Source organism: Ranitomeya variabilis, chromosome 1 (assembly GCF_051348905.1).
Source record: "Ranitomeya variabilis isolate aRanVar5 chromosome 1, aRanVar5.hap1, whole genome shotgun sequence".
NCBI classification, from domain to species: Eukaryota; Metazoa; Chordata; class Amphibia; order Anura; family Dendrobatidae; genus Ranitomeya; species Ranitomeya variabilis.
The window spans coordinates 457,041,821-457,067,527 of record NC_135232.1 but is presented as its reverse complement, the minus strand read 5'-3'; the positions used below and the strand labels follow the sequence as shown (position 1 = coordinate 457,067,527).

Here is a 25,707-nt window from a genome sequence, read left to right as displayed (position 1 = left end):
TAGCCTGGCTAGTAGCTGTAAATCATTCAGCTGCTGCAATGAAAACTAAATCTCAGAACACTAACAAATACTCGGAGATCACCCGAGCAACGAGTACACTCGCTCATCACTACTAATTACCACGAACAGCGCTGGGTTGCACATAACGCATTGACACAACATATTTGTCCTCTCTATAGGACATAGTACAAAATAAAAATAAATCAATCAATAACAGGAGTATACTGCCTTTCCAATGCAAAGTCACGGCAAAATGCATCATGATTGGGCAAAAGCGGGAAAAAGTTTAATTCCATAAATTCATAAGCTCTTTAAAGATAAGAAATATTGAAGACAATCCATTTTGTCGCTGGTATATTTAACTATTACTTTATGTGAATACAAACCATGTGATGTGGATATGAAGAACTTCTACAAGCAGCCAGAAAAACAAGAAAAGACCAAAATGACATGTTACACAAAACTAATTTAATCAGTAAATTTTCGGCTTGATGGAAATAATTGCATAATAGCAAGTTATATGTGGATGACATATTTAAGCCTTAATAATTGCTTTCCCGGTATTCTCTCCTTTGAGCATTCCAATGAATCCAGCCGGCATGTTCTCAAAACCATTGGTGATGTGTTCATGATATTTCACCTTGCCCTAAAAGAAAATAACGTCATAACTTAATTCTGTACAAATATAGAAGCACATCTACACTGACCCCTAATTAAGTGATCTCTCAAATACCGACATGTAATAAAAGTTAGCAGTTTTACTTTATACATCCTACAACATAGATAGAGAATATATATATATATATATATATATATATATATATATATATATATATATATATATATATATATATATATATATATATATACACACACATACACACACACACACATATACTTATATATATACACACACACATACATACACACACAGTACAGAGCAAAAGTTTGGACACACCTTCTCATTTAAAGATTTTTCTGTATTTTCATGACTATGAAAATTGTAAATTCACACTGAAGGCATCAAAACTGTGAATTAACACATGTGGAATTATATACTTAAAGTGTGAAACAACTGAAAATATGTCTTATATTCTAGGTTCTTCAAAGTAGCCACCTTTTGCTTTGATGACTGCTTTGCACACTCTTGGCATTCTCTTGATGAGCTTCAAGAGGTAGTCACCAGAAATGGTCTTCCAACAATCTTGAAGGAGTTCCCAGAGATGCTTAGCACTTGTTGGCTTTTTTGCCTTCAATCTGTGGTCCAGCTCACCCCAAACCATCTCGATTGGGTGACTGTGGAGGCCAGGTCATCTGGCGTAGCACCCCATCACTCTCCTTCTTGGTCAAATAGCCCTTACACAGCCTGGAGGTGTGTTTGGGGTCATTGTCCTGTTGAAAAATAAATGATGGTCCAACTAAACGCAAACCGGATGGAATAGCATGCCCCTGCAAGATGCTGTGGTAGCCATGCTGGTTCAGTACGCCTTCAATTTTGAATAAATCCCCAACAGTGTCACTAGCAAAGCGCCCCCACACCATCACCCCTCCTCTTCCATGCTTCACGGTGGGAACCAGGCATGTAGAGTAGACCTGGGCAAGATGCGGCCCGCAGGCCGCATCCGGCCCATCTGATGATTTTAAACGGCCCGCCAGCTAGCCGTCACTTCTGACAGCCGCCCCCGGCACCGCTCGGCCAGCCGCCAGACGCTTCTGAGGACCGCTGGTGGCTGGAGTGAAGGCCCCGAGCTCACTACCACATGCTCCCATGACACGCTATACAGCTGAGCATGGTTAGCAGTCTGTGCTCGACACTGTGCAGACGGCTGCAGGCAGCACATGTGACCACACAGTTAGTGGGTGTGAGGAGGCGGCACACTGACACTGCGCGGCATGCACGGTGCTTGCCAGGCTGCAGCGTGTGAGGATGAGTGCGGGGCTGAGCTCAACTTCCACTTCCAGGGGAGCCACATGGAAAAAGATAGAACCGGAGGATAGAAGCCGCGCAGACCACAATAAAGGTAACAGAGTTACAAACACACTCTGTTTATTAGCCTACGCGTTTTGTGGCAAACAGGCCACTTCATCAGGGCATCAAGATTCATCAGTAAAACCAGGTATAAATACCTACAAATACAATAAAAAAAACACAAAACATGTATAAGCCCCACCCTCTTACGACATCACTTCTGGTGGGAACGCCCACTTTAGATCAAAAATTTGTAAATACACCCATAATGTTGGATACAAAACATTAAAATACATTGAAACACAATGATCGATTTTCCAGGGGAGGACACAGCAGCTTGAGCCGTATTACTGACAGCAGCAGCGGATCGCATAGGTTGAAGGGAAGGAGCCCACGTCCTGTGTGTAGCCCGGGCTGTACAGGAAAAGTACATATTTGGTGCGCAGGTAAATGGCGTGTAGCAGTGTCCTTGTTCCTGCTGACATCTCACAGATGTTTGTTCTGTCGCCCTCTTATGACTGGATGTAAATATGTCCTTCTGATTTATATTCCCTGGATCCAGTCTGACCTCGGCCAGTCTCCCACAGTAAGTGGCTGTCATTGAGACATTTTCTATTGGTTTCACTCATCCTTCACCTATGGTCATCCCATCAGATCTGGTATCAGTACTCTGCGTCGTGTCAAAGGGCTCTCCTCCACCAATCAGTGCTCCGCTGAGGCTCCGTCACGTATGTTTTCTCATCCAAGAAAATTGGGTCAATTATGCAAATCACAACCTGATCAGAGTGTGATCATAGTGTGCTCCGATTCTCTCAAATGAGAAGATGGAGACAGAAATGTCTCCATCTTCTCCATTGTGTCAGTTCATAGAAATGGGACCACACTCAGATGTCATGTCTGATGTTTTTCACTGACTCATTGACCTGCATGGCCGAATGTGATCTGAAGATCTGTCCGAACCCAATTTTTTATTTTTTTTCCCTGAATCGGCTCTGACCAAGAAAATAATCAGACATATGTACAATGTACAATAGTATTGGGTAAAAATGAGTTAATTATATTAGTCCGACCCTCTAAAACCATCCCAATTTCTCATGCGGCCCCATGGCAAAATTTTTTGCGCACCCCTGATGTAGAGTCCATCCGTTCACCTTTTCTGCGTCGCACAAAGACACGGTGGTTGGAATCAAAGATCTCCAATTTGAACTCATCAGACCAAAGCACAGATTTCCACTGGTCTAATGTCCATTCCTTGTGTTCTTTAGCCCAAACAAGTCTCTTCTGCTTGTTGCCTGTCCATAGCAGTGGTTTCCTAGCAGCTATTTTACCACGAAGGCCTGCTGCACAAAGTCTCCTCTTAACAGTTGTTGTAGAGATGTTTCTGCTGCTAGAACTCTGTGTGGCATTGACCTGGTTTCTAATCTGAGCTGCGCTGCTGTTTACCTGCGATTTCTGAGGCTGGTGACTCGGATAAACTTATCCTCAGAAGCACAGGTGACTCTTGGTCTTCCTTTCCTGGGGTGGTCCTCATGTGAGCCAGTTTCTTTGTAGTGCTTGATGGCTTTTGCCACTGCACTTGGGGACAGTTTCAAAGTTTTCCCAATTTTTCGGACTGACTGACCTTCATTTCTTAAAGTAATGATGGCCACTCGTTTTTCTTTACTTAGAATTTGTATTATGGCAAGAAAAAAGCTGCTAACAGTCTATTCAGTAGGACTATCAGTTGTGTATCCACCAGACTTCTGCACAACACAACTGATGGTCCCAACCCCATTTATAAGGCAAGAATACCACTTTTTAAACCTGACAGGGCACACCTGTGAAGTGAAAACCATTCCCGGTGACTACCTCTTGAAGCTCATCAAGAGAATGCCAAGAGTGTGCAAAGCAGCCATCAAAGTAAAAAGGTGACTACTTTGAAGAACCTAGAATATAAGGCAATTTCAGTTTCACACTTTTTTGTTAAGTATATAATTCCACATGTGTTAATTCATAGTTTTGATGCCTTCAGTGTGAATGTACAATTTTCATAGTCATGAAAATACAGAAAAAAATCTTTAAATGAGAAGGTGTCCAAACAAAGGAAAACAGCAGAAAAAGGTTTGAAAAAAATAAAGTGGACTTTAATGCCTGAATGGCGTGGCAACGTTTCGGATGTGATATCCTTTCTCAAGTAGTGAATACATGAGTGAAGCAGCTTTTTATGTGAAACATATACAAATCTTAACATTAAAAGACTCATTAAGTGCAATATTATATTACCTGAACACGATTGACGTAACAATTAAATTTACCCTTGTACACTCGGATACAAGTATACAGTTTCTGGATGTCAATGTTCAAATTGAAAGTGGGAAACTCACCACTCAACTGTACACAAAAGTCACGGATAAGAATGACTTATTACTTTTTAATAGTCAACATCCCAGAAAAACAAAGGAATCCATTCCATATAGCCAACTTATGCGGGTTAAGAGAATTGAGAGCAATGAGGATTCATTGAAAACAATCTATGGAAGGGACACTTAAAAAAAAGTCTCTGAGAGAGGGTATCCAAGAAAGTTGTTACAAACACAAAAAGATAAGGTAGATGTACTACCGAGAAAGGATTTGCTTCAGAAAAAGCCTAGAGTAAAAGAATTTGATCAAATTCCTTTCGTAACGTCATTTTGTGAGGAAAGAGGAAAAATTGCAGACATTATATGTAAACATTGGGGAATGTTGTATAAATGTTCTCCTCAGGTGAAGGAGTTCTCAAAACCACTGATTTTTTTCATATAAACGCAGCCGTACTATTGCGACAACTCTGGTGAAGTCAGATATTGGCTCCTTTAGGAAGCAAAGTCAAACTACACTCACGGGCCATAATAGGAGAGGTTGTTTTCCATGCTTATTTTGTATTAATTGTAATTTGATGCTGAAGGGCTCCAATTTTTTTCATCCCATTACTAATGAGGAGTATAGGATACAGCATTACTTGACTTGTGACTCAATTTGTTGTGTACTTACTTCAGTGCCCTTGTTCCTTATGGTATGTCGGAGAAACCACATGTGATTTCAAAACTAGAATCAATCAGCACCGACATACCATAAGGAAAAAACGTATGGACCTACCGGTCTCCAAACATTTTGTGGAAAAATCACATACTGAAAAACAGCTACGATACCGTATTAGAGATATGATACCTGTCCAAAGAAGAGGGGGTGACCGTGTACGGTTGCTCAAGAGGAGGGAGTTGGAGTGGATAATGAAGCTTAACACTTTAATACCCCATGGTCTGAATGTGGATTTTAAAATTAAATTCCATTATGTAAAGTATAATGATGGCTTTATTCTTTCTTATGACCTATAGTGTTTTAATTTTATTGTCCTTTTGTTATAAGGACTATTAGATTTGTAAAGATTTTTTTCTTTTTTTCCTTTTTTCAGGTGTCCCATCCTATGAAGCAAGGAATTTTGTATTTACCGTGGTCTTGCCCAACTGATGATGGACCTATAATGTTTTTTTGTTTATTCATTATTTTTTTAGTATATCCACTGTTCTCTGCATTCTCTGATTTATTGATTTATATGTGTTTAAGGAAAAGAAAAAATTAAAATGTAATAATTAGCAAGGGAAGCAACCTTGTCTTGGTCGTTGTGTTGAATAAATCTGTCTAGGGATATATATGATGTAGCCAAAGATTGGGCTACTTTAAGTCACATTGTTATGGTGAGGGGAAACGCGGGGGGTATCCGCCCCCAAAGGTCTACTTGTCCGTACTTAGGAGTGGGGTGCCCCACTTAAATGGGGAGGGTACCCTAGTCCTGGTGACGCGCTGTGGACTTGTGTCCTGGCCCTTTATATTCGGCAGCACATCTTTTTTCTCCCCCATAGAGAGCGCTGTATATGCAATTGCGACCCAAGTATGGTGCTTCCTTTTTAAGCTTATTTATAATACAGATTTTCTTTTTAATTAAACTCAGAGATGCAAGGTTCAGGGGGATTTAATTATTTATAATTTATTTGGATTATTTTAGGGTTCGTTATTCCTTTGGGCAATATTCCCTTGAATAAGATGGCGCCACGCTCCTACAGCGACTCTGCGCAACTGCGGTGCTTAGCATTGTGGGTTGTTGATATGGACGTCATGGACATGCGCAGTGTGTGCATGAGGACGCTGGGGATCGCGGCGTGCAAGATTAAAACTTACTTGTAAGTGTAATTTAATTACGATTTCTGGGACAGGGACACCTGATTCTTTTTATTAGTAATTGACTCTTTAGTCATTTTTTAATCACGCAGGATATAATATACAATACCTACTAATATTAAGATTTAAGGGGTAACTTAATCTGCACTGATGCACTTTTATATTGATGATCGATCTATGTATTATATATGATTTTTTATAATATTGCACTTAATGAGTCTTTTAATGAGATTTGTATGTGTTTCACATAAAAAGCTGCTTCACTCATGTATTCACTGCTTGAGAAAGGATATCACATCCGAAACGTTGCCACGCCATTCAGGCATTAAAGTCCACTTTATTTTTTCAAACCTTTTTGTGCTGCTTTCCATTATATATATATATATATATATATATATATATATATATATATATATATATATATATATATATATATATATATATATATATATATATATAATTTCAGTTTTGCAGAACCCCTTTAATGAAAGTCTACTTATCAAACTACATTATTTTACATTGAAGTTTATCTGACGTTTCAGGTGAACTTGCGGCAGAATATCTGCGTTGGCCATTCGCTTCTCCTCTCTCCACGGAATCTTATCGGAGCTGTTAACCCCATCTCAGTAATGAGAAAATCTGTATTCACTAAACAAAGATTTTAGCCATGAATTCAGATTGAAAGAGGAGTCAGGCTTGAGAAAGTGGATTTCTTTGTTTGTAATATATGTAACAAAGTATTCTAGCTTCACTTTTCATGCTGATTTAGAGTGGGAACAAAAATACATACATGAAACAATGGTTACTTGATTCATGCCGTCCAAACCACAGACCGCATTGATCAGATCCTGGCATTGCGATTGTAGAAAGGTATATCTTCCCTGAAACCCTCTAGCATTTAAGAAAAATGCACCACTGGCATTTTCAAACCAATTTTTTCTCTGAAATGCCAAAGTGTTTCAGAGAAAAATGTAACTTGCTGCAATCTTGTAGGCAGCTTCTGATTCATGCCGTCAAGGATTTGGGCATCATAAATAGTGTAATAGATTGCATCTTTAACCCCTTCACGCCGCAGCCCTTTTTGTTTTTCTATTTGTTTTCGCTCCTCTTTTTCCCCAGAGCCTTAACTTTTTAATTTTTCCATCAATATGGCCATGTGAGGCTAAGTTCACATTTGCGTATGTGTCCTCAGCGTATCGTCTGCATGCGCAAACACATGCCAAAACGCATGCAAAAAGCATACTTATGCCTGCGCATCATCTTGCGGATGACGCAAACCAAAACGCTGCGTGTGCATGCGTTTACATGCGTTTACATGCGTTTTGGCAGGCGTTTGCATTTTTTATGCGCATGTGGAGGCGGTAACATCATTTACTGGACATGCGCAGTCTAAAGAACGCATGCGTACACATGTCCTTGGGTACCAATGCGTTCCCATAGACAGTAATGTGTTTTTTGGACGCAATCGTCCCCATGCGGACAATTGCAAAATATTTGACGCCTCAAAAAATGCAACATGTGTTCGCTGGACCCTGCCGCACACCTCAAAACACATGCGTACACATCCGCAAGCAAGCGCATGCAAAAACATGTCCCTGCGTACATAATGTTAAAGATATGTACGCATGAAGGATGTGGATCATACGCTGCAAACACAGATGAAATGTGAACCCGGCCTGAGGGCTTGTTTTTTGCAGCACAAGTTGTATTTTTGAACGAAACCATTGAGTTTACTATATTGTGCACTGTACAATGAGAAGCAAAATTCCAAGTGCGGTGAAATTGCAAAAAAAGTGCAATTCCATATCTGCTTTTTGGATTTTTTTTTTGACCATGTTCACCAAATACTAAAATTCACCTGCCATTATGATTCTCCAGGTTATTAGGAGTTCTTAAATATCAAACATTTATAGGCTCTTTTTTAAGTGGTGAAAACAAAAAAAAATTTATATATTTTAAGAAAAAGAAAATTTGTGTCATTTTCCAAGATCTGTAGCTTCTCCATTTTTTGTGATCTGGTGCAGATTGAGGGCTTATATTTTGCGTGCCGAGCTATCGTTTTTATTAATAACATTTTGGTGTAGATCAGATCTTTTGATCACCCATTATTGCAATGTTGCGGCTACCAAAAAAAGGTAATTCTGGCGTTTTGACTTTTTTCAGTACTCCGTTTACTCGTCGGACTAATTCTTTGTATATCTTGATAGACCGGGCGATTATGAATGCGGCAATACCAAATGTGTCTACATTTTTTGCTTTATTTTGAATGGGGTGAATGCGGGGTGATTTGAACTTTTATATTTTTTATTATTTTTATATTTTTAAAACTTTTTTTCCCCCCTTTTCACTTGCTTCAATAGTGTTTATGGGAGACTAAAAAGTGCGATAACCCGATCGCCTCTGCTACACACAGAAGATGATCAGATCGCCTGTGTGTAGCAGAAATGCTCACTTGCTATGAGCGCCGACCGCTGGGCGGTGCTCATAGCAATCCTTCAATGACAACAGATGTCTGCTGCAAACCCCGGGTTGTCATGCCAACCCATTGGCGACCCGTGGTCATGTGACACGGGCACCAATGGGGGGAAATTTGTGACGTGGTTCCGGCACGATCACATTAAATGCCGATGTCAGAGATTGACAGCGGCATTTAACAGGTTAACAGCTGCGGGTGGATCGCGATTCCACCCAAGGCAGTTAGGGGCACATGTCAGCTGTTCAAAACAGTACTGACATGTGCTGGGAAAGATGTGGCCTCAGCACCAGAGCCCATTCAAAAGGGAGAGAAACAACATGCGCTGTACATTATCCACTTAATATATTGCAGTCATCATATTATATAGCACTGTGTACATACAATTGCTCATTTAGCCTTTCTACCCAGCTAATTCTTCTCTTCTCCATGAGTTCTATGACATTGCATGATTAAAAACTGACTAGCTGAATCCTTCTAAGCTCTATGTAGACACAGGTGGTCTCTTTTTCCCTGCATGAATCATTGCTGCAAGAGTCCCTACTGAAGGGGGGGGGGGGGGAGAGAGGGAGCAGCTGGGTCAGGAGATTAAGAGGGGGAAGACTCATCCAGGGAAAAGAGACTTTTTGTTTTCTACATAGAGCAAAGAAAAGAGAACAATTAACTGGGTAGAAAGGCAGAATGAGCAATTGTAAGTTTGCAGTGTTATCTAATATGATGATTGCAACTAATAAAGAGGAGAATTATAGTTACTTACCGATAACGGTATTTCTCTGATCCCATGATGGCACCACGGACGGAGAGAGGGGTCCGCCCCCAGGGACAGGAAACCTACAGGTTAAAAAGGGCGTACCTCTCTCCCACATCAGTTGGTTTACAGAGCCTTATACAGAACTTCAGCTGCAACTTAATATTTACACAAATTAAGCTTAACAATTTAACTTAACAGAGGCACCGTGACTAAATTAATTATCAATATTATTATCATGTGCACACCTGTGTGTGAAAAGGGAGGGAATATACGGGTGCCATCATGGGATCAGAGAAATACCGTTATCGGTAAGTAACTATAATTTTCTCTATCCCCATGATGGCACCACGGAGAGATTTGCATAGATTGTAACTTTTAGGGAGGGACCACTGCCTCTAGAACCCTTCGACCAAAGGTGAGATCAGAGGAGGTCAAGTCTAAGCGGTAGTGTTTGAAAAATGTAGACTGGGAAGACCAAGTGGCCGCTCTACATATCTGTTGTATTGAAGCGCCAGCTCTCTCCGCCCAGGATGATGCCACTGCTCTGGTCGAGTGCGCTTTTATATTCTCCGGGATGGCCGCCCCGCTGAATGAGTAGGATAGGGCGATGGCATCTCTTATCCACCTCGCTAACGTAGCTTTTGACGCTTTCTGTCCCTTCCGTGGACCCTGGAAGCAGACAAACAGAGCCCTATCCTTCCTGCACTCCCTAGTGGCTGACAAGTATTGGAGTAGGCACCTTTTAACATCAAGGGTATGTAGTGTTTTTTCCCCTTTATTTTTGGGGTTGGGACAGAATGAGGGCAGGGAGATCTCGTGTCCTGTGAAATTGTGACGCAATTTTAGGGAGGTAAGCCGGGTCTGTTTTCAGAATGACTCTGTCTTCTAGAATTTGAGTGAAGGGAGGGCACGCGGACAATGCTTGTATGTCACTAACGCGACGGGCTGAGGTTAGGGCCACTAGGAGTGTGGTTTTTAAAGACAGGATCGTTAGAGGTGCATCTGCCAGGGGTTCAAAAGGAGATTTGGTTAGCGCATTTAAAACAAGGTTTAGGTCCCATGGAGGGGCATTATGCAAAGGGACAGGCCTTGATCTACCCGAGGCTTTGATGAATCTCATGATCCATCGGTTTCTGGCTAGATCATAATTATACAGCGCTCCCAAGGCTGCTACCTGAACCTTTAGAGTGCTTGTAGCTAAACCTTTTTCCAAACCCTTTTGTAGGAACTCGAGAATTTTTTCTATTGGGATTTCCCCAGCTGGGTCAGCCCCCGATACAGACATGAATTTTTTCCACACTTTACCATATATTTTGGTGGTTACGAGTTTCCTACTCTGTAGTAATGTGGATACCAGCTTGGATGAAAACCCCTTGTTGCTTAATAGCTTCCTTTCAAAAGCCAAGCTGTCATACGTAGGCTTTTCACACTGGGGTGACACACTGGGCCCTGGGATAACAGATTTTGCATGTCTGGAAGAACCCACGGGCTGTCTATGGACATCTTCCTCAACCAAGAAAACCATATTCTGCGAGGCCAGAACGGAGCTATTAATATCACTGTTGCCCCCTCCTCCCGAATTTTCCTCAGGACTAGGGGAATGAGGGATATTGGAGGGAACGCGTAGGCGAGACGATAGTTCCAGGGGATTGTAAGAGCGTCCAGAGCTACTGGGCCTCCCCGGGGATCGATTGAGCAGAACTTTCTTACTTTCCGGTTTTGATTGTCCGCGAATAAGTCTATTTCTGGCTCTCCCCAACGCTTCACTATCTGGTTGAACACCGACTGTTTCAGCTCCCACTCCCCCTGTTTCAAGCGTGTCCTGCTGAGGAAGTCTGCGGTCTGATTTTCCGAGCCCTTTATGTAAAGGGCTGTTAGGGACTTCAGATTGTGCTCTGCTATATAAAAGATGGATCGGGTTTCTTCCATCAGTGTTTGCGACCTGGTACCCCCTTGGTGGTTTAGGTATGCCACCACTACCTGATTGTCTGAGAAGACTTTTACGTGGTGGGAGCGGAGGAGTTTTAGAAAGTGTGTTAGGGCGAGTTTTACCGCTAGCAGTTCTTTCATGTTTGATGAGGTTAGCTCTTGATTTTTGCTCCAGTTCCCTTGTGCCACCTGACCGTCTACATGAGCTCCCCACCCCCAGGGACTTGCATCCGTCGTTAGGATTTTCTCCGTCGGTAGTGCCCAAGGGACCCCCTTGGTAAAATTTATTGGGTCCGCCCACCACTCTAGGGAGTGTATCGTAGTTGGTGATATACTTAATTGCCCGTCTAAATTTCCTCCCAGACACAGGCTTGAACTTAAAGTCTCCCATTGTAAGTCCCGGGTATGACACTGTGCCCACTGTACGGCCGGGATACAAGCTGTCATGGAGCCCAGCAGGGACATAGCTTTTCTGAGAGTGGTGACTGGGGATGTTGACAACTGCACCGCAGCCTGTGTCATTCTTTGAATCTTCCCCTGAGGAAGATAGCACACTTGTGTAGTTGAGTCGAGGACTATCCCTAAGTACTCCTGTACCTGGGATGGGACTACTTTGGATTTGGTAAGGTTCAATAGCCAACCTAGGCTTGACAGAGAAGTCATAACCAAATCCAACTGCTGTTTGCAGTGATGGAATGATGTTCCTGCTACAAGGAGGTCGTCCAGATAGGGAACTATCAGGATATTCTGTTCCCGTATATGAGCCATCACTTCCGACATTATTTTCGTGAATACCCGGGGTGCGATAGCTAACCCGAACGGTAGGGCCCGAAACTGATAATGTTTCACCTCCCCCTGGATATTCACTGCTAGCCGGAGGTACTCTTGGTGATCCTTGTGGATCGGTACATGATAGTACGCATCTTGTAAGTCTAGAACAGTCATGAAACACCTGGGAAAGAGTATTTTTACACAAGATTTTATTGTCTGCATTTTGAAGTGTGGGATCTCGAGAAAACTGTTTAATTTTTTGAGATTTATTATCGTCCTGTATGATCCGTCTGGCTTCCTTCGGAGGAAGAGGGGGGAGTAGAAGCCTATGCCTCTTTCCTGGTGTGGGACTTCTTGTAAGGCTTCCTTCTGGATTAGGCTTAGAATTTCTTCTTGGAGAGCCGACTGTTCTTGTGACTGTCTCTGCGGTGTCACCATAAAGAGGTTGTTGGGAGGAACGCGGAATTTTAGTTTGAGCCCTTCTCGTACTATGCCTAGTATCCAGGGACTGCTTGAAATTTTTTCCCAGGCTGGAAGAAACCCGGTTAGTCTCCCACCAACCTGGGGGACACCTTCATTGAGTTTTCTTATTGTCGGGAGTGGGTTTATTGAATAGGAAACCTCTGCCTTTGTTTCTTTTGTCCTCCCATGTTTCTTTGTTTCCTTTCGGCGGTTTTCTTCGCATAAATTTTTTATTCCGAAAGGAACGTCTGTAAGGCTAGTTTCACACTAGCGTTAACTGCAATACGTCGCAAATGCGTCGTTTTGCCGAAAATACGCATCCAGCAAAAGTTCTTGCTGGATACGTTTTTTCGTCATAGACTAACATTAGCGACGCATTTGCGACGCATTGCAAAACGTCGCGTCCGTTTTGCGACGCTTGGGCGTGTGGTAGCGGACCGTCGGGAGAAAAAAACGTTACATGTAACGTTTTTTGCTCCCGACGGTCCGCTTTTTCCGACCGCACATGTGCGGCCGGAACTCCGCCCCCACCTCCCCGCACTTCCCCGCACATCACAATGGGGCAGCGGATGCGTGGGAAAAATGCATCCGCTGCCCCCGTTGTGCGGCGGAGACCACGCTAGCGTCGGGAACGGCGGCCCGACGCACAGCGACGGGTTGTTCCCGACGCTAGTGTGAAAGTAGCCTAAGACTGGTTGGGGAAACCAGGGAAAGATTTTTTCTTGTCCTCAGCCTTATCGAGGATATCATCTAGCGTTGCGCCGAACAAGAATTCGCCTTCGCAGGGTATTGAACACAGTCTCGTTTTTGTTTGAAGGTCCCCTGGCCAACATTTTAGCCACAGGGCACGTCTTGCGGCGTTTGAGAAGGCGGCAGACCTGGCTGCTAGTCTGGCCGAATCTACCGATGCATCAGCCAAGAAGGCTGCTGCACCTTTCATTACGGACACGGATTTTTGAATTGTGTCTCTTGGGATTTTCTCCTTTAATTGGGAATCCAAGTGCTCGAGCCACACCATTAGTGCGCGGGCCGTGCAAGTGGCCGCGACAGCTGGTTTCAGTCCGCCTCCTGCCGCTTCCCAGGAGTTTAAGAAATTCTCGGCTTTTTTGTCCATTGGGTCTTTTAAGGTACCCATGTCCTCAAACGGCAGGGCAAACTTTTTTGAGGCCTTTGCTATGGCCACATCTAACTTTGGTGCCTTACTCCAGGACGAGCAGGCTGGGTCATCGAAAGGGTATTTCCTCTTGGGGGTCAGGAGAGCTTTCTTGTCTGGCTTTTTCCATTCTCTCTTAATTAGAGAGTGAATTTTCTCATTTACTGGAAATGCTCTTTTCTTTTGTTCCAGACCGCTGAACATTATGTCCTGCGCTTTTCTTTTAGGTCGCTCATCTACTAGCCCCATTGTTGCTCTGACCGCTTTCACTAAAGCGTCTGTTTCCTCGATAGGGAAGCAACTGCGCCCCCCCTCTGAGGATACTGAAGAGGTGTCCGAGGCTGACGAATCATTTGAGTCGGATAACTCGCTTTCTGACTCGTCTGCACTAGACTCAGGGAGTTCAGGACTTTTTTTATGTTTTTTCTTTTTGGTTTTAATGCCTTTAATGGCACTTTCCACCTGGCTTTTTATCAATGACTTTAATTCTGAGGCAAATGATGGGGTTTCCTCCTGAATCGTCTTTTTTATACAAACGCTGCACAGTCTCTTCTCCCAGGAGGAAGGCAGCTCGTCTGAACATATGGCACATTCCCTGTGCTTAGTTTTGCCTGTACTTTTTCTCCCCTAGGAAAAAAGAGTAACCCCATTAAACTCAGCACTTTCACGTAGATCACTCACCCCCTGTGGATCAGAGATACCGTCTCGGGCCTGGGAACTGTATCCGCTGGAACCGTCGCCGGCCGTGTGGTTTTTGCAGACCCCCGACTGCGTTGAGACTCTGATCGTCCGCTGCTACTGCACTGTACAGAGGGAGTGTTTCCTTTGCGCTAATGCTGTAAGCGCAGACGTGCACTTGTGCCTGCTCAGGAGATCGCTGGACAGCTTCCTGCATAACCTGCTGCTCGTTTTCGCTCATAGTGGCCTCCGCACTGTCTGGTGCACTGGAGTTTGAAATTTGCCACACTTTCCCGTTTACTGGGCGTTCTTTTTATTGTATTGTGCCGGCGACGCCGGAAGTGACGGTCTGCGCATGCGCCCGCCCAACTTCCGGTTCCTTAGTTCGCCGGCTTCACATGAGGGAATGTAAGCGCCGGGGTGCCGGCGCGTGCGCGCTAGTGCTCCGTTGTCGGCACTTTGCGGTAATGGCGCCGGCGAGCGTATACCAGCGTTCCGCTGTCGGCGCCTGCACTGACTTGGCGGTAATTGCGCCGGCGTCTCTGCCCACGGGTGCCCCCGATCTTTACCTGGGCTTATGGAAAGATAGCCGCCGCTACCTCCATGTTATTGTGTGGAGCCCTTCGGTGACCGCCGTCACCCGCTCCTTAATACCCCCCTTTTTTTTTTTTTTCCGAGGAAGGCAGACTTGATCCTTTCACTCCCTTCCCCCCACTCACCCATGAGGCCCGCCGACCCCTGTGGTGGTGCTTCAGGAAAGGGAGAAAAAAAACTGCTTGATCCAGCCGTAACAGGGCGCCCCCTGTCAAAAAGTCGACTGCACCAGCCCCTGGAATCCCACGAAGAATCCTTCAGGTACGTGCTGTAGGTTCCCCGTCAGGGACAGGAAACCAACTGATGTGGGAGAGAGGTACGCCCTTTTTAACCTGTAGGTTTCCTGTCCCTGGGGGCGGACCCCTCTCTCCGTCCGTGGTGCCATCATGGGGATAGAGAAAAAAACTTTGATGGGAGGGCTTCAATTTACCTTCTGTAAAAGGGAATTTGTCAGGTCCTGTTTTGCTCCTTATTCATCAGCCATAACTGCAGTCTTTAAAAAAGGAATTTAGAACTATTACTTGCAGCTTAATTTCAAGTGTCTTACATGGCTTAATTGAGGTATCTGAAAACAGGGCCTTTGATGTCCTTTAGGATAGGGAACATCATATCAAGCCATATAAGATGGGTACAAGGCACGGACAGATTGATTTTACTTGGCAGTGTCTCCACTCCGATTATATGGGCTTTAAACTAATTTTCTGCAAAGTGAAACATCAAATTGGGCAAATGACACCTTTGAAGACTTCTGGAACAGAGCCATCGGCTGCTGAAGGAAAAAACTAAAATAAAACACCATTACATGTTCCTTTTAAAAAGGGGTTGATTTATTCAGATTTCTCCTCTCTCATATGCACCTTGTCTGGCTATTAGCATGATTTTCTAAAGTCGGATCAATGGTGATCAGCTATTGTGTTGTGTTAAAAATAGCAGTCTGTCATGCATTTTCACTGCAGCGACGCAAATACTATTGAACCTTGGTAGTTCATGCCTTCTACAGTTATAGCCGAAAGTGTTGGCACCCTTGAAAGTGTTCCAGAAAATGAAGTATTTCTCCTAGAAAATTACTACAATTATACATGTTTTGTTATACACGTTTTTTTTTTTGTGATCCAATACACAAAGAAAATAAAGACAAATTGCACAATTTTCACACAAACCCCACAAAAAGGGGCTGGACAAAATTGTTGGCACCCTCAACTTAATATTTGGTTGCATATCGCTTGGATTAAATAACTGCAATTAATGGCTTACTAAAACCATCAACAAGCTTCTTACACCTCCCTACTGGAATTTTGGACCACTCTTTTGCAAACTGCTCCAGGTCTCTCATATTTGAAGGGTGCCTTCTCCCAACAGCAATTTTAAGATCTTTCCAGAAGTGTTCGATGGGATTTAGATCCGGACTCATTGTCGTCCATTTCAGAACTCTACAGCGCTTTGTTTCCATCCATTGCTGGGAGCTTCTTAACCCCTTAATGACCAGAGTTAGTTTCGATTTTGCTCCCCTTCTTCCCAGATCCATAACTATTTTTCTGTCAAAATGGTCATGTGAGGGTTTGTTTTTTGCGGGATGTGTTGTACTTTTAAACGATTCCATTGGTTTTAACATATTGTGTACTGGAAAACGGGAAAAAAATTCCAAGTGCAGTGAAATTGCAAAAAAATAATTGCAATTCCACAGTTTTTATTTTTTTCTATTTAATTTTTTTTTATTTTTTTTTCATAATGTTCATCTGACCTGCCATTATGATTCTCCAGGTCATTACAAGTTCATAGACACCAAACATGTCTAGGTTCTTTATTTAAGTGGTGAAAAAAAGGTGCCATTTTCCCGAAACCTGTAGCGTCTCGATTTTTTTGTGATTTTTGGGTTGGATGAGCGGCGAGCTGATGTTAAATTTTTTTTTATTCATACCATTTAGGTGTTGATACGATCTTTTAATCTCCTGTTATTGCAATGTAGCGGTGACAAAAAAAAAAAATGTAATTCTGACGTTTTTAATTTTTTTCTCGTTACACCATTTAGCGATTGGGTCAAATTTTTTTATATTCATAGATCGAGCGATTCTGAACGCGGCAATACAAAATGTGTACTTTTTTTATGGTTTTATTTTGAATGGGGCGAAAGGGAGGGGGCAATTTGAATTAATAAAATATATATATTTTTTCCACTTTTTGAATGCTTCAACAGTCTCCATGGGAGACTAGAAGCTGCACTACTTTGATTGGATCTGCTACATACAGGCGATGTATGTATGTATGCCTGTATGCAGCAGAAATGCTCACTTGCTATAAGCGCCGACCACCGGGCAGCGCTTCTAGCAATCTGGCTTTGACAACCATAGAGGTCTACTGCAGACCTATGGCTGTCATGTCAACCCATCGGTGACCCGCAATCACGTGACAAGGGGGGGGGGGGGGGTCATCGATAGGCGGAATTTCTGGTGCACTGACAGCAGCATTTAGCTAGTTAACAGCTACAGGAAAATGGAGGTGTCTTATAGTCCATATGCAGGCTTACCAGGGGGTTGCTGCGGTGGTGGAGCAGGGTCCATTCCTTAGGAAGTCGGTGGTGGCATTAGTGTGGCGATTCTGCTTGCCAGATGTCAGTGGTGAGCAGAGCTGAGTGCATCATTGGTTTCCAGACAGCAATTTTCCTGAAGCAATAGGCCGCCTCCAGCAGCACGTGCACAGATGGAGATCTCGCCACAGCGCACTCACCGCCTCCAGCGGCTACTTTCCTGAGGCTGTAGGCTTCAGGGAAATGACTGCTGGAGGACGTGTGTTCGCAGATTGAGTTTTCAGCTGGGCTGAGATCACAAACTGAGCATGCGATGCCTCCTGCAGCCCACGGCTTCAGGAAAATGACTGCCGGAAAACCAATGATGTACTTCTCTCTATTCACAGCCGACACCAGGCCTCAGTATCGCCACACTGTTGCTGGCTTCCTGAGGAAGGGACTCATCTCCATACAACACACTCTGCCTGACCGCCAACACCAGGGTCACAGTATCGCACCACTGGGATACCCTCTCCTCCCACCCACTGACCCCCTGAGGAAGGGACATGCCTCCTGTGTCTCTGCTCCACCTCCACTGGCCCCCAGGTAAGGTACTTTGTATTTGAACTATATGGACCCTCATCTTATAAGAATTAATTTTTTCCTATTTTACACCCCAAAATTTGTGGTGCGTTTTATGATCCGGTGAGTCTTATAGTCTGAAAAATATGGACATAAATTACTCCTGTGTCAGGAACGGTCATTAACATACGAAAGACATTTATCAGGGGAGAAAATTGGCCATAGAAATAGAGAAGATGTCGTAATGTAGAAACCACACTGTAATCGTGAAATCAGTAAACACAGAACTTTTACAATACACATTTGAGAAACACATAAGATCCTTATGGAATACCCGAATTTCCATATTCATGTAATACCCACCAATTACCAGATATAACATTGTAATTACCTCCAAAACCCATTGAAGGAGTTCTTTCTGTCCTTCTTGGTACCGATTTGCCCAGCGCAACACAATGAAGCCTTCCATGCGGAGTTGCTTAAAAAGAAGAGTGGGTTGTATATAAGGCCCTGTAAAAGATGTAGAACAAAATGAGACAATTAGTTTACTACTAGTCTTATTAGGTGAATTACCAAGAATTGCCTACATTTTCATGCTTCTTTTAAAATAAGATCTCCATATTTGAGAGAAAAGGCCTAAATGTGAGAGACATTACAAGAAGTCTTAGGCCGGCGTCACACTCGGCGTAAGACAATACGCCACGTATTTTACGGCCGTAATACGGCCGAAATACGGTGAAATGTTCCCAAAATAGTGATCCGTAGTCAGGGTGTGTCAGCGTATTTTGCGCATGGCATCCTCCGTATGTAATCCGTATGGCATCCGTACTGCGAGATTTTTGCGCAGGCTTGCAAAACCGACATCTAATGGATTTATGTGCTCAAATGTTCATTAAAACATATATACAGTATATATATATATATATATATATATATATATATATATATGTCATTGAGACACATATATATATATATTCTGTATTTAGATTTCATTCAGCGCGATATCTGTGAACAGCCGGTAATTCAATTGCCGGCTTTTCATTTCTCCTGCACAAACCCGACATGATATGAGACATGGTTTACATATAGTAAACCATCTCATATCCCCTTTTTTTTTGCATATTCCACACTACTAATGTTAGTAGTGTGCATGTGCAAAATTTCAGCGCTGTAGCTGCTAAAATAAAGGGTTAAATGGCGGAAAAAATTGGCGTGGGCTCCCGCGCAATTTTCTCCGCCAGAGCGGTAAAGCCAGTGACTGAGGGCAGATATTAATAGCCAGGAGAGGGTCCATGGTTATTGGCCCCCCCGTGGCTAAAAACATCTGCCCCCAGCCACCCCAGAAAAGGCACATCTGGAAGATGCGCCTATTCTGGCACTTGGCCACTCTCTTCCCACTCCCTGTAGCGGTGGGATATGGGGTAATGAAGGGTTAATGCCACCTTGCTATTGGAAGGTGACATTAAGCCAGATTAATGATGGAGAGGCATCAATTATGACACCTATCCATTATTAATCCAATTGTAGGAAAGGGTTAAAAAACACACACACACACACACATGATTGAAAAGTATTTTAATGAAATAAACACAGCGGTTGTTGTAATAATTTATTGTTCTCTCAAATCCATTTGCAGTCCCTCGCTTGGCAACATAATAAACGCACAAGATACATACCTTCTGCTGTCAGATCAGGTCCCACGATGTAATCCATCTGAAGGGGTTAACTAATATTACAAGCAGGAGCCCTGCAAATGCAGCTGTGCTCCGTGCTTGTAATTCCCCTGCGAATGAATGAAATGTAGGTCATTGACCTACATTTCATTCATTCGCGGTGAGGCGCCCTCTGGTGGATGTTCTCATGAACTGCAGCCTGGGAACTTTTTCCCACGCTCCAGGTCATATGAGGACATCCACCAGGGGGCGCATCACCGCGAATGAATGAAATGTAGGTCAATGACCTACATTTCATTCATTCGCAGGGGAATTACAAGCACGGAGCACAGCTGCATTTGCAGGGCTCCTGCTTGTAATATTAGTTAACCCCTTCAGATGGATTACATCGTGGGACCTGATCTGACAGCAGAAGGTATGTATCTTGTGCGTTTATTATGTTGCCAAGCGAGGGACTGCAAATGGATTTGAGAGAACAATAAATTATTACAACAACCGCTGTGTTTATTTCATTAAAATACTTTTCAATCATGTGTGTGTGTGTTTTTTAACCCTTTCCTACAATTGGATTAATAATGGATAGGTGTCATAATTGACGCCTCTCCATCCTTAATCTGGCTTAATGTCACCTTCCAATAGCAAGGTGGCATTAACCCTTCATTACCCCATATCTCACCGCTACAGGGAGTGGGAAGAGAGTGGCCAAGTGCCAGAATAGGCGCATCTTCCAGATGTGCCTTTTCTGGGGTGGCTGGGGGCAGATGTTTTTAGCCACGGGGGGGCCAATAACCATGGACCCTCTCCTGGCTATTAATATCTGCCCTCAGTCACTGGCTTTACCGCTCTGGCGGAGAAAATTGCGCGGGAGCCCACGCCAATTTTTTCCGCCATTTAACCCTTTATTTTAGCAGCTACAGCGCTGAAATTTTGCACATACACACTACTAACATTAGTAGTGTGGAATATGCAAAAAAAAAGGGGGATATGAGATGGTTTACTGTATGTAAACCATGTCTCATATCCTGTCGGGTTTGTGCAGGAGAAATGAAAAGCCAGCAATTGAATTACCGACTTTTCACTAACACCGCTGCGTATTTCTCGCAAGTCACACTGCTGGTCCGTGTGGAATCCGTATTTTTCTCGCCCCCATAGACTTTCATTGGCGATTTTTTTGCGCAATACGGTGACAAACGCAGCATGCTGCGATTTTGTACGGCCGTAGAAAGCCGTATAATACTGAACCGTAATATACGGCTAATAGGAGCAGCCCCATTGAGAATAATTGTGCCGTATGTTATGCGAGTTTTACGGACGTAGTTTCTGCGCTCTTACGTCCGTAAAACTCGCCAGTGTGACGCCGGCCTTAGAGCTCAGGACAATGCTTTTTATAGGGCTTTTGCTTCACTCCACTATAAAGGCAGGGGCAAACCACTGTAGATTTTCTCATCCAAGCAAAGAACACTGATCAAACTCTGGTCAGCATAGTCATGCCATGAAGAAGGATCATAATTGATCTGAAACACGTAGCATATCTATACTCTGTCCTGTTGATTTGTTTTGTGGATTGTTTATTAAAGCCATCCATTATTTCATTTGGATTGAGGGAGCTGGGTGTTTCTGGGTGTTTCATCGTTTTCCTCTCATTACACATAGATAGTGTGATCCGTGCTTCTGGTTGTGAATGATCTGGACTTTAGTCAGTGTAATGTGATCCTATTCTCTTAGATCAGAGTTTGAGCACACTGAGGAGAAGATGAAGAACAAAATGTCTCCATCTTCTCTATTGTGTTAGTGCGCGGTAATCGGACTTCACTCCGATATCGTCAGAGTGCAGTTCAATGTTTTTTACATAGAGCTTAAAAGGATTCCACCAGTCAGTTTTTAATTACATGATGTCATATATCTAATGGAAAAAAGTAGAAATAACTGGGTGGAAAGGCAAAACAAGCAATTGTAAGTACACAGTACTATATAATATGATGACTGCAACAAATTAAGCGGATAAAAATGTTGATGGGAGTGCTTCTTTAACCCTTTGCTCCTGAAGCCAGTTTTCATTTTTTGTAATTTAGTATTTTCCTCCACTATATATTTTTTCAACTACATAGCTGTAGGAGGTCTTGTTTTTTCGTGGGAAGAATAGAAGTTTTGAATGAGCTCATCCATTTATCCATTTTACAATATAATTAGTGAAAAATTGTTAAAAAAATATAAATTTATAAATTAGATGCCCACATTTGTTTGTTTTTTTCCTAGTTTTTATTGGCATTCACTGCATGATATAATTGGCCACAAAGCATAATTTAACAAGTCGATATAATTACGGCATCAAACTTGCGTTGAATTTATATTTTTTTACAGTGCTGAAAAAAAAATTCAGACGTTTGTAACAAAAATCTGATTTGGGTCACCATTTTCTGAGTCCTGTAATATTTTTATTCTTCCATCAATTGAACTGTGTAAGGGCTTGTTTTTTGAGGTTGCATAGAATGTTTTTAATCTCTTAAATTGCCTATTTTAATGGAGGTGTGGTGACCAAAAAAGAAAATTCTGACATTTTAATTTTTTTTAATGGCATATTTGTTAATTATTTTTATGTTTTATATCTCCTTGTTTTTAGTCCACCCTTGGGGACCTACACTTACGATTGTCCTATCGCTTATACTAAATACTGGGAGTAAAACACTGTTGCACTATGAGGCTCAACCAAGATGCAGTAATGTGGGCCTTCAGCAGGCCACTTGCTTACATGGTAACCCATCAGTGAACCTTCAACACAAGGGAAGGGATGCTGGAAACTAGCACCAATAGCTGTGCCTTTTAAACAAGGTTGTTAGAGATTGACAGTGATATTTAAATGGTCAACAGCAGCCATTGGAACTCAGCTCTAGCCGCTGCTCTTAGCCATCAACACACACTGTCATGACCATAACTCACATACATTACTTGATTGTGTGTCAATGAGTTAACACAACCCTTGGTATTGAAAAGTCACCATACATCTTAAGTACAATCCCATCCCTCCTGCATGTAAGAGCCACCAAGGTGGCATTGGAAGTGCAGTGTTAAGGCCAAGGCATCCTTTTCCCATGTGGCGAGTAGGAAAGGCAGGGAAGCCGGAGGAATGGCATGCCAGTCTGAGTGAAGGTCATGCAGGAGTCAAATAGAGGGCCCCAAGTAGAGCAACTGTGCATGAGCAATGTACCTCAGCTCCGGTGTAGAGGGTCACTAAAATAAATTAAAAAGTAATTATTTTCTATAGTAATAGTACCTTTTGGTGGTGTAGCATCATTATACATGGATATAGCACCACACACAGCAATTCTTCCAAATTCCTTCATTTGCGGTAGAGCAGCATCAGCAAACTTTCCTCCAACCTACAGAGCAGAGATGAAAACATGTTCATTTTATACATTCATATTCACATTTATGGATAAATACCTAACCTTATCGCCTCTTCAGATTACAATTTCATTATACAATCACCAAATAGCATTCTGGCGTGTGAATAACTTTTTGTTGTTTGGTTTTTTTAACGTAATCTAACAGAATATTTACCAGTATGTCTATTAATATTTATCACCTCAACATTCACAATTTTCTTTGCTGTTTGGCTGGGTTTTCTGTCAGATAAGGAAAGGAATTGCAGCAGTTTACTGCCCTAACCAGAATTTTAAATAATCCTACCAAGATAAAGGGATGTGTGCACCAACAAGCCACTCTAGCTATTCATGCCTATACATTAATGGAAGTGGTGGACACCTAAAATATTCTACAGTTCCCACTTGTTCATCTTAATATATGTAAGCATTTGTTTCATTTTACACGTATACACAGAGAAAGAATGGAGAAAAGTGTAGACCATGTACCGGTGTTGGTGTGTAGATGGGTACTGCTCAGCCGGAGTAGGCACATGTGGTGAAGTGGGGGGCGTTGGGACCCTCCTAGGTAGAATCCAGTTATCGATTTAGTTCTGCATTGAACAGTGTTTCCCAATGAAGAATGTCTTAAGTGAGGGTAAGTTCACATCAAGAGTGATTTATAAACGTGGTGTCCACTTTAACAATCGCATGACCATGATGGGGGCTTCTCCTTGGAACATCTCTGTATAATCCGGTAGATTCCGCTTTACTGCTGTAGTCTCCATAAGACACTGGTGGCTCCGAAATAGAGTCTGCAGGACACTAGTGCTACTAATTGGCTGTATCTCCCAGTCTAAGTTTGACACCAAACTAACTGTTTTCATGCACGCTCCCACCATGATCCTTGCAGTGGGCCTGAGCTCAAGACTTACTGACCTTTGTCTGACCACTGTAAAGCTGCAGAATTGCATCCGCTTGGCCAATGACTGAGTAAGCAGGAGATGGAGAGACTCCAGGATGGTATCACTTATGACGTGCTGGAGGGCTCTCCAGCTGTCTCTCTGATACCACCTCCCAGAAATTTCAGCTCCACTCTCCTGCCGATGACATCACGGAAAGCTGCTCACATGTAGGTGAAACTGGAACGGGACTGAATCCCCTGATAACCAGTGCGGTCTGTGTCTCTCTAGAACACACAGCTCCATGGATGGGGATGCAACACACACTTTCCTGTGACACACTTCATGCTGGTTGCTTGCACTTCTCCTCCAGGCTGAGCTTCATCTAGTGCTGTCAAAGTGCAGCCCAAACGAGTGTGTAAAACAAGCATTGTGTGCCCAGTGCACAAATGTACAGTCAGCAAAAGGAATCTGAGAGAAAATCCCTATTTTGGGCATATAAAACATTATGGCCCCATAGAGTATGGGTTACAAGAAGCTCTGAGCTGCCCTGTAATTCTAATATAAAATATGTTAATAAAAAACGCTATTGTTTTCACACTTTGTACTTACATTATCAAAAAAGCAGTCATAGCCTTCAGGAGAGGCCTTCTTCAGAGCTTCATCCAAAGAGCTCACTGTCTTGTAGTTAAAAGCTTCATCAAAGCCAATTTCTTTTAAATATTGGATTTTGTCATCTGAACCAGCAGATCCAACAACTTTACAACCCTAAGGAGAAAATTGACAATTAAACGTTCCAATTACAACAGACAGTGGATTATGCACAGATAATCATTTATTCATTTTCAAGTCTTTGCTACCATGATTTCCAGTATTAGGTTCTGTTCACACCTGTCTTTGAATTTTGGTTCTCCTTTCTATGCGTTTAGCACGCCACAGAGAAGAAGCGCCAAGTGGCGTGAACCTTACAAAATCAATAGTATATGAGACATTACAATTTCCTACTGTGCCATTTGTGGCTATAACGAAAGCTATAAGGAAATCCCATCAACCCTGCAAGCAGTATTGCTACAGAGGGTAATGCATCTCCTTGTGGAGAGTGGTAAACTGGCGTATAGAGACTTATAAGCCATGCGATGCTCCCTGGGGAATTTGAGTATACAAGTAGTATCTTCAGAGCTCTAGTGCCACCTATTGGAAGTAGCAATCCAAAGAAAAAGCTTGCCACATGACAAAAGCCAATCCAAAATAAATAAATATATTAATATGCATTGATCATCTGTATAATACCCATTAGATAGCTGTCATCTGAACTTTCGGATGACAGCCATTTCTTCCAACTCCCTACACATGAAAATTCTGCCCAGCTCAAATCTGCTCAGTCCTGTGCCCATTTTGCAACAATCTTTGGCAAGGAAAGTAGAAAATGGGTTAGACAAAAAAAAAAAAAAAGGCAAAACAAAAACAAACAAACCAAACAAAAGACGATGCATCCAAGGCAGCCAACACCGGCCCCACCCAAGGTAAAGGACGGAGGAAAATTGGCAAAACAAAATATTCTGCATTTTTATATTTGCAAAAATAGTAATGTTTCAGAGTAATGGAACTTTTATGCATTAATTACACTGGTAAACTGTGATTTTGGTGCCAACACTGTCTGAACGATTTTATATTAAGTTTATGGTGCGGATTAAGAATGGACTTCGGTTTTGCC

The 25,707-nt window shown here is 42.7% G+C and overlaps 1 protein-coding gene across 2 annotated transcripts in view; it reads right to left on the bottom strand.

Moving 5' to 3' along the window:
* Nucleotides 1-448: 448 nt before the first annotated feature.
* LOC143764548 (prostaglandin reductase 1-like) overlaps nucleotides 449-25,707 on the bottom strand; it is an 82,498-nt gene continuing 57,239 nt past the window's right edge. For both annotated transcript variants that reach the window (XM_077250209.1, XM_077250218.1), the window contains 4 exons: nucleotides 24,606-24,761; nucleotides 23,004-23,109; nucleotides 18,451-18,569; nucleotides 449-646 (listed from right to left, as the gene is read on the bottom strand). In XM_077250209.1, coding sequence (XP_077106324.1) covers nucleotides 536-646; nucleotides 18,451-18,569; nucleotides 23,004-23,109; nucleotides 24,606-24,761 — 492 coding nt within the window. In that variant the 3' untranslated portion in view covers nucleotides 449-535. The remainder of the gene's footprint in view (nucleotides 647-18,450; nucleotides 18,570-23,003; nucleotides 23,110-24,605; nucleotides 24,762-25,707) is intronic.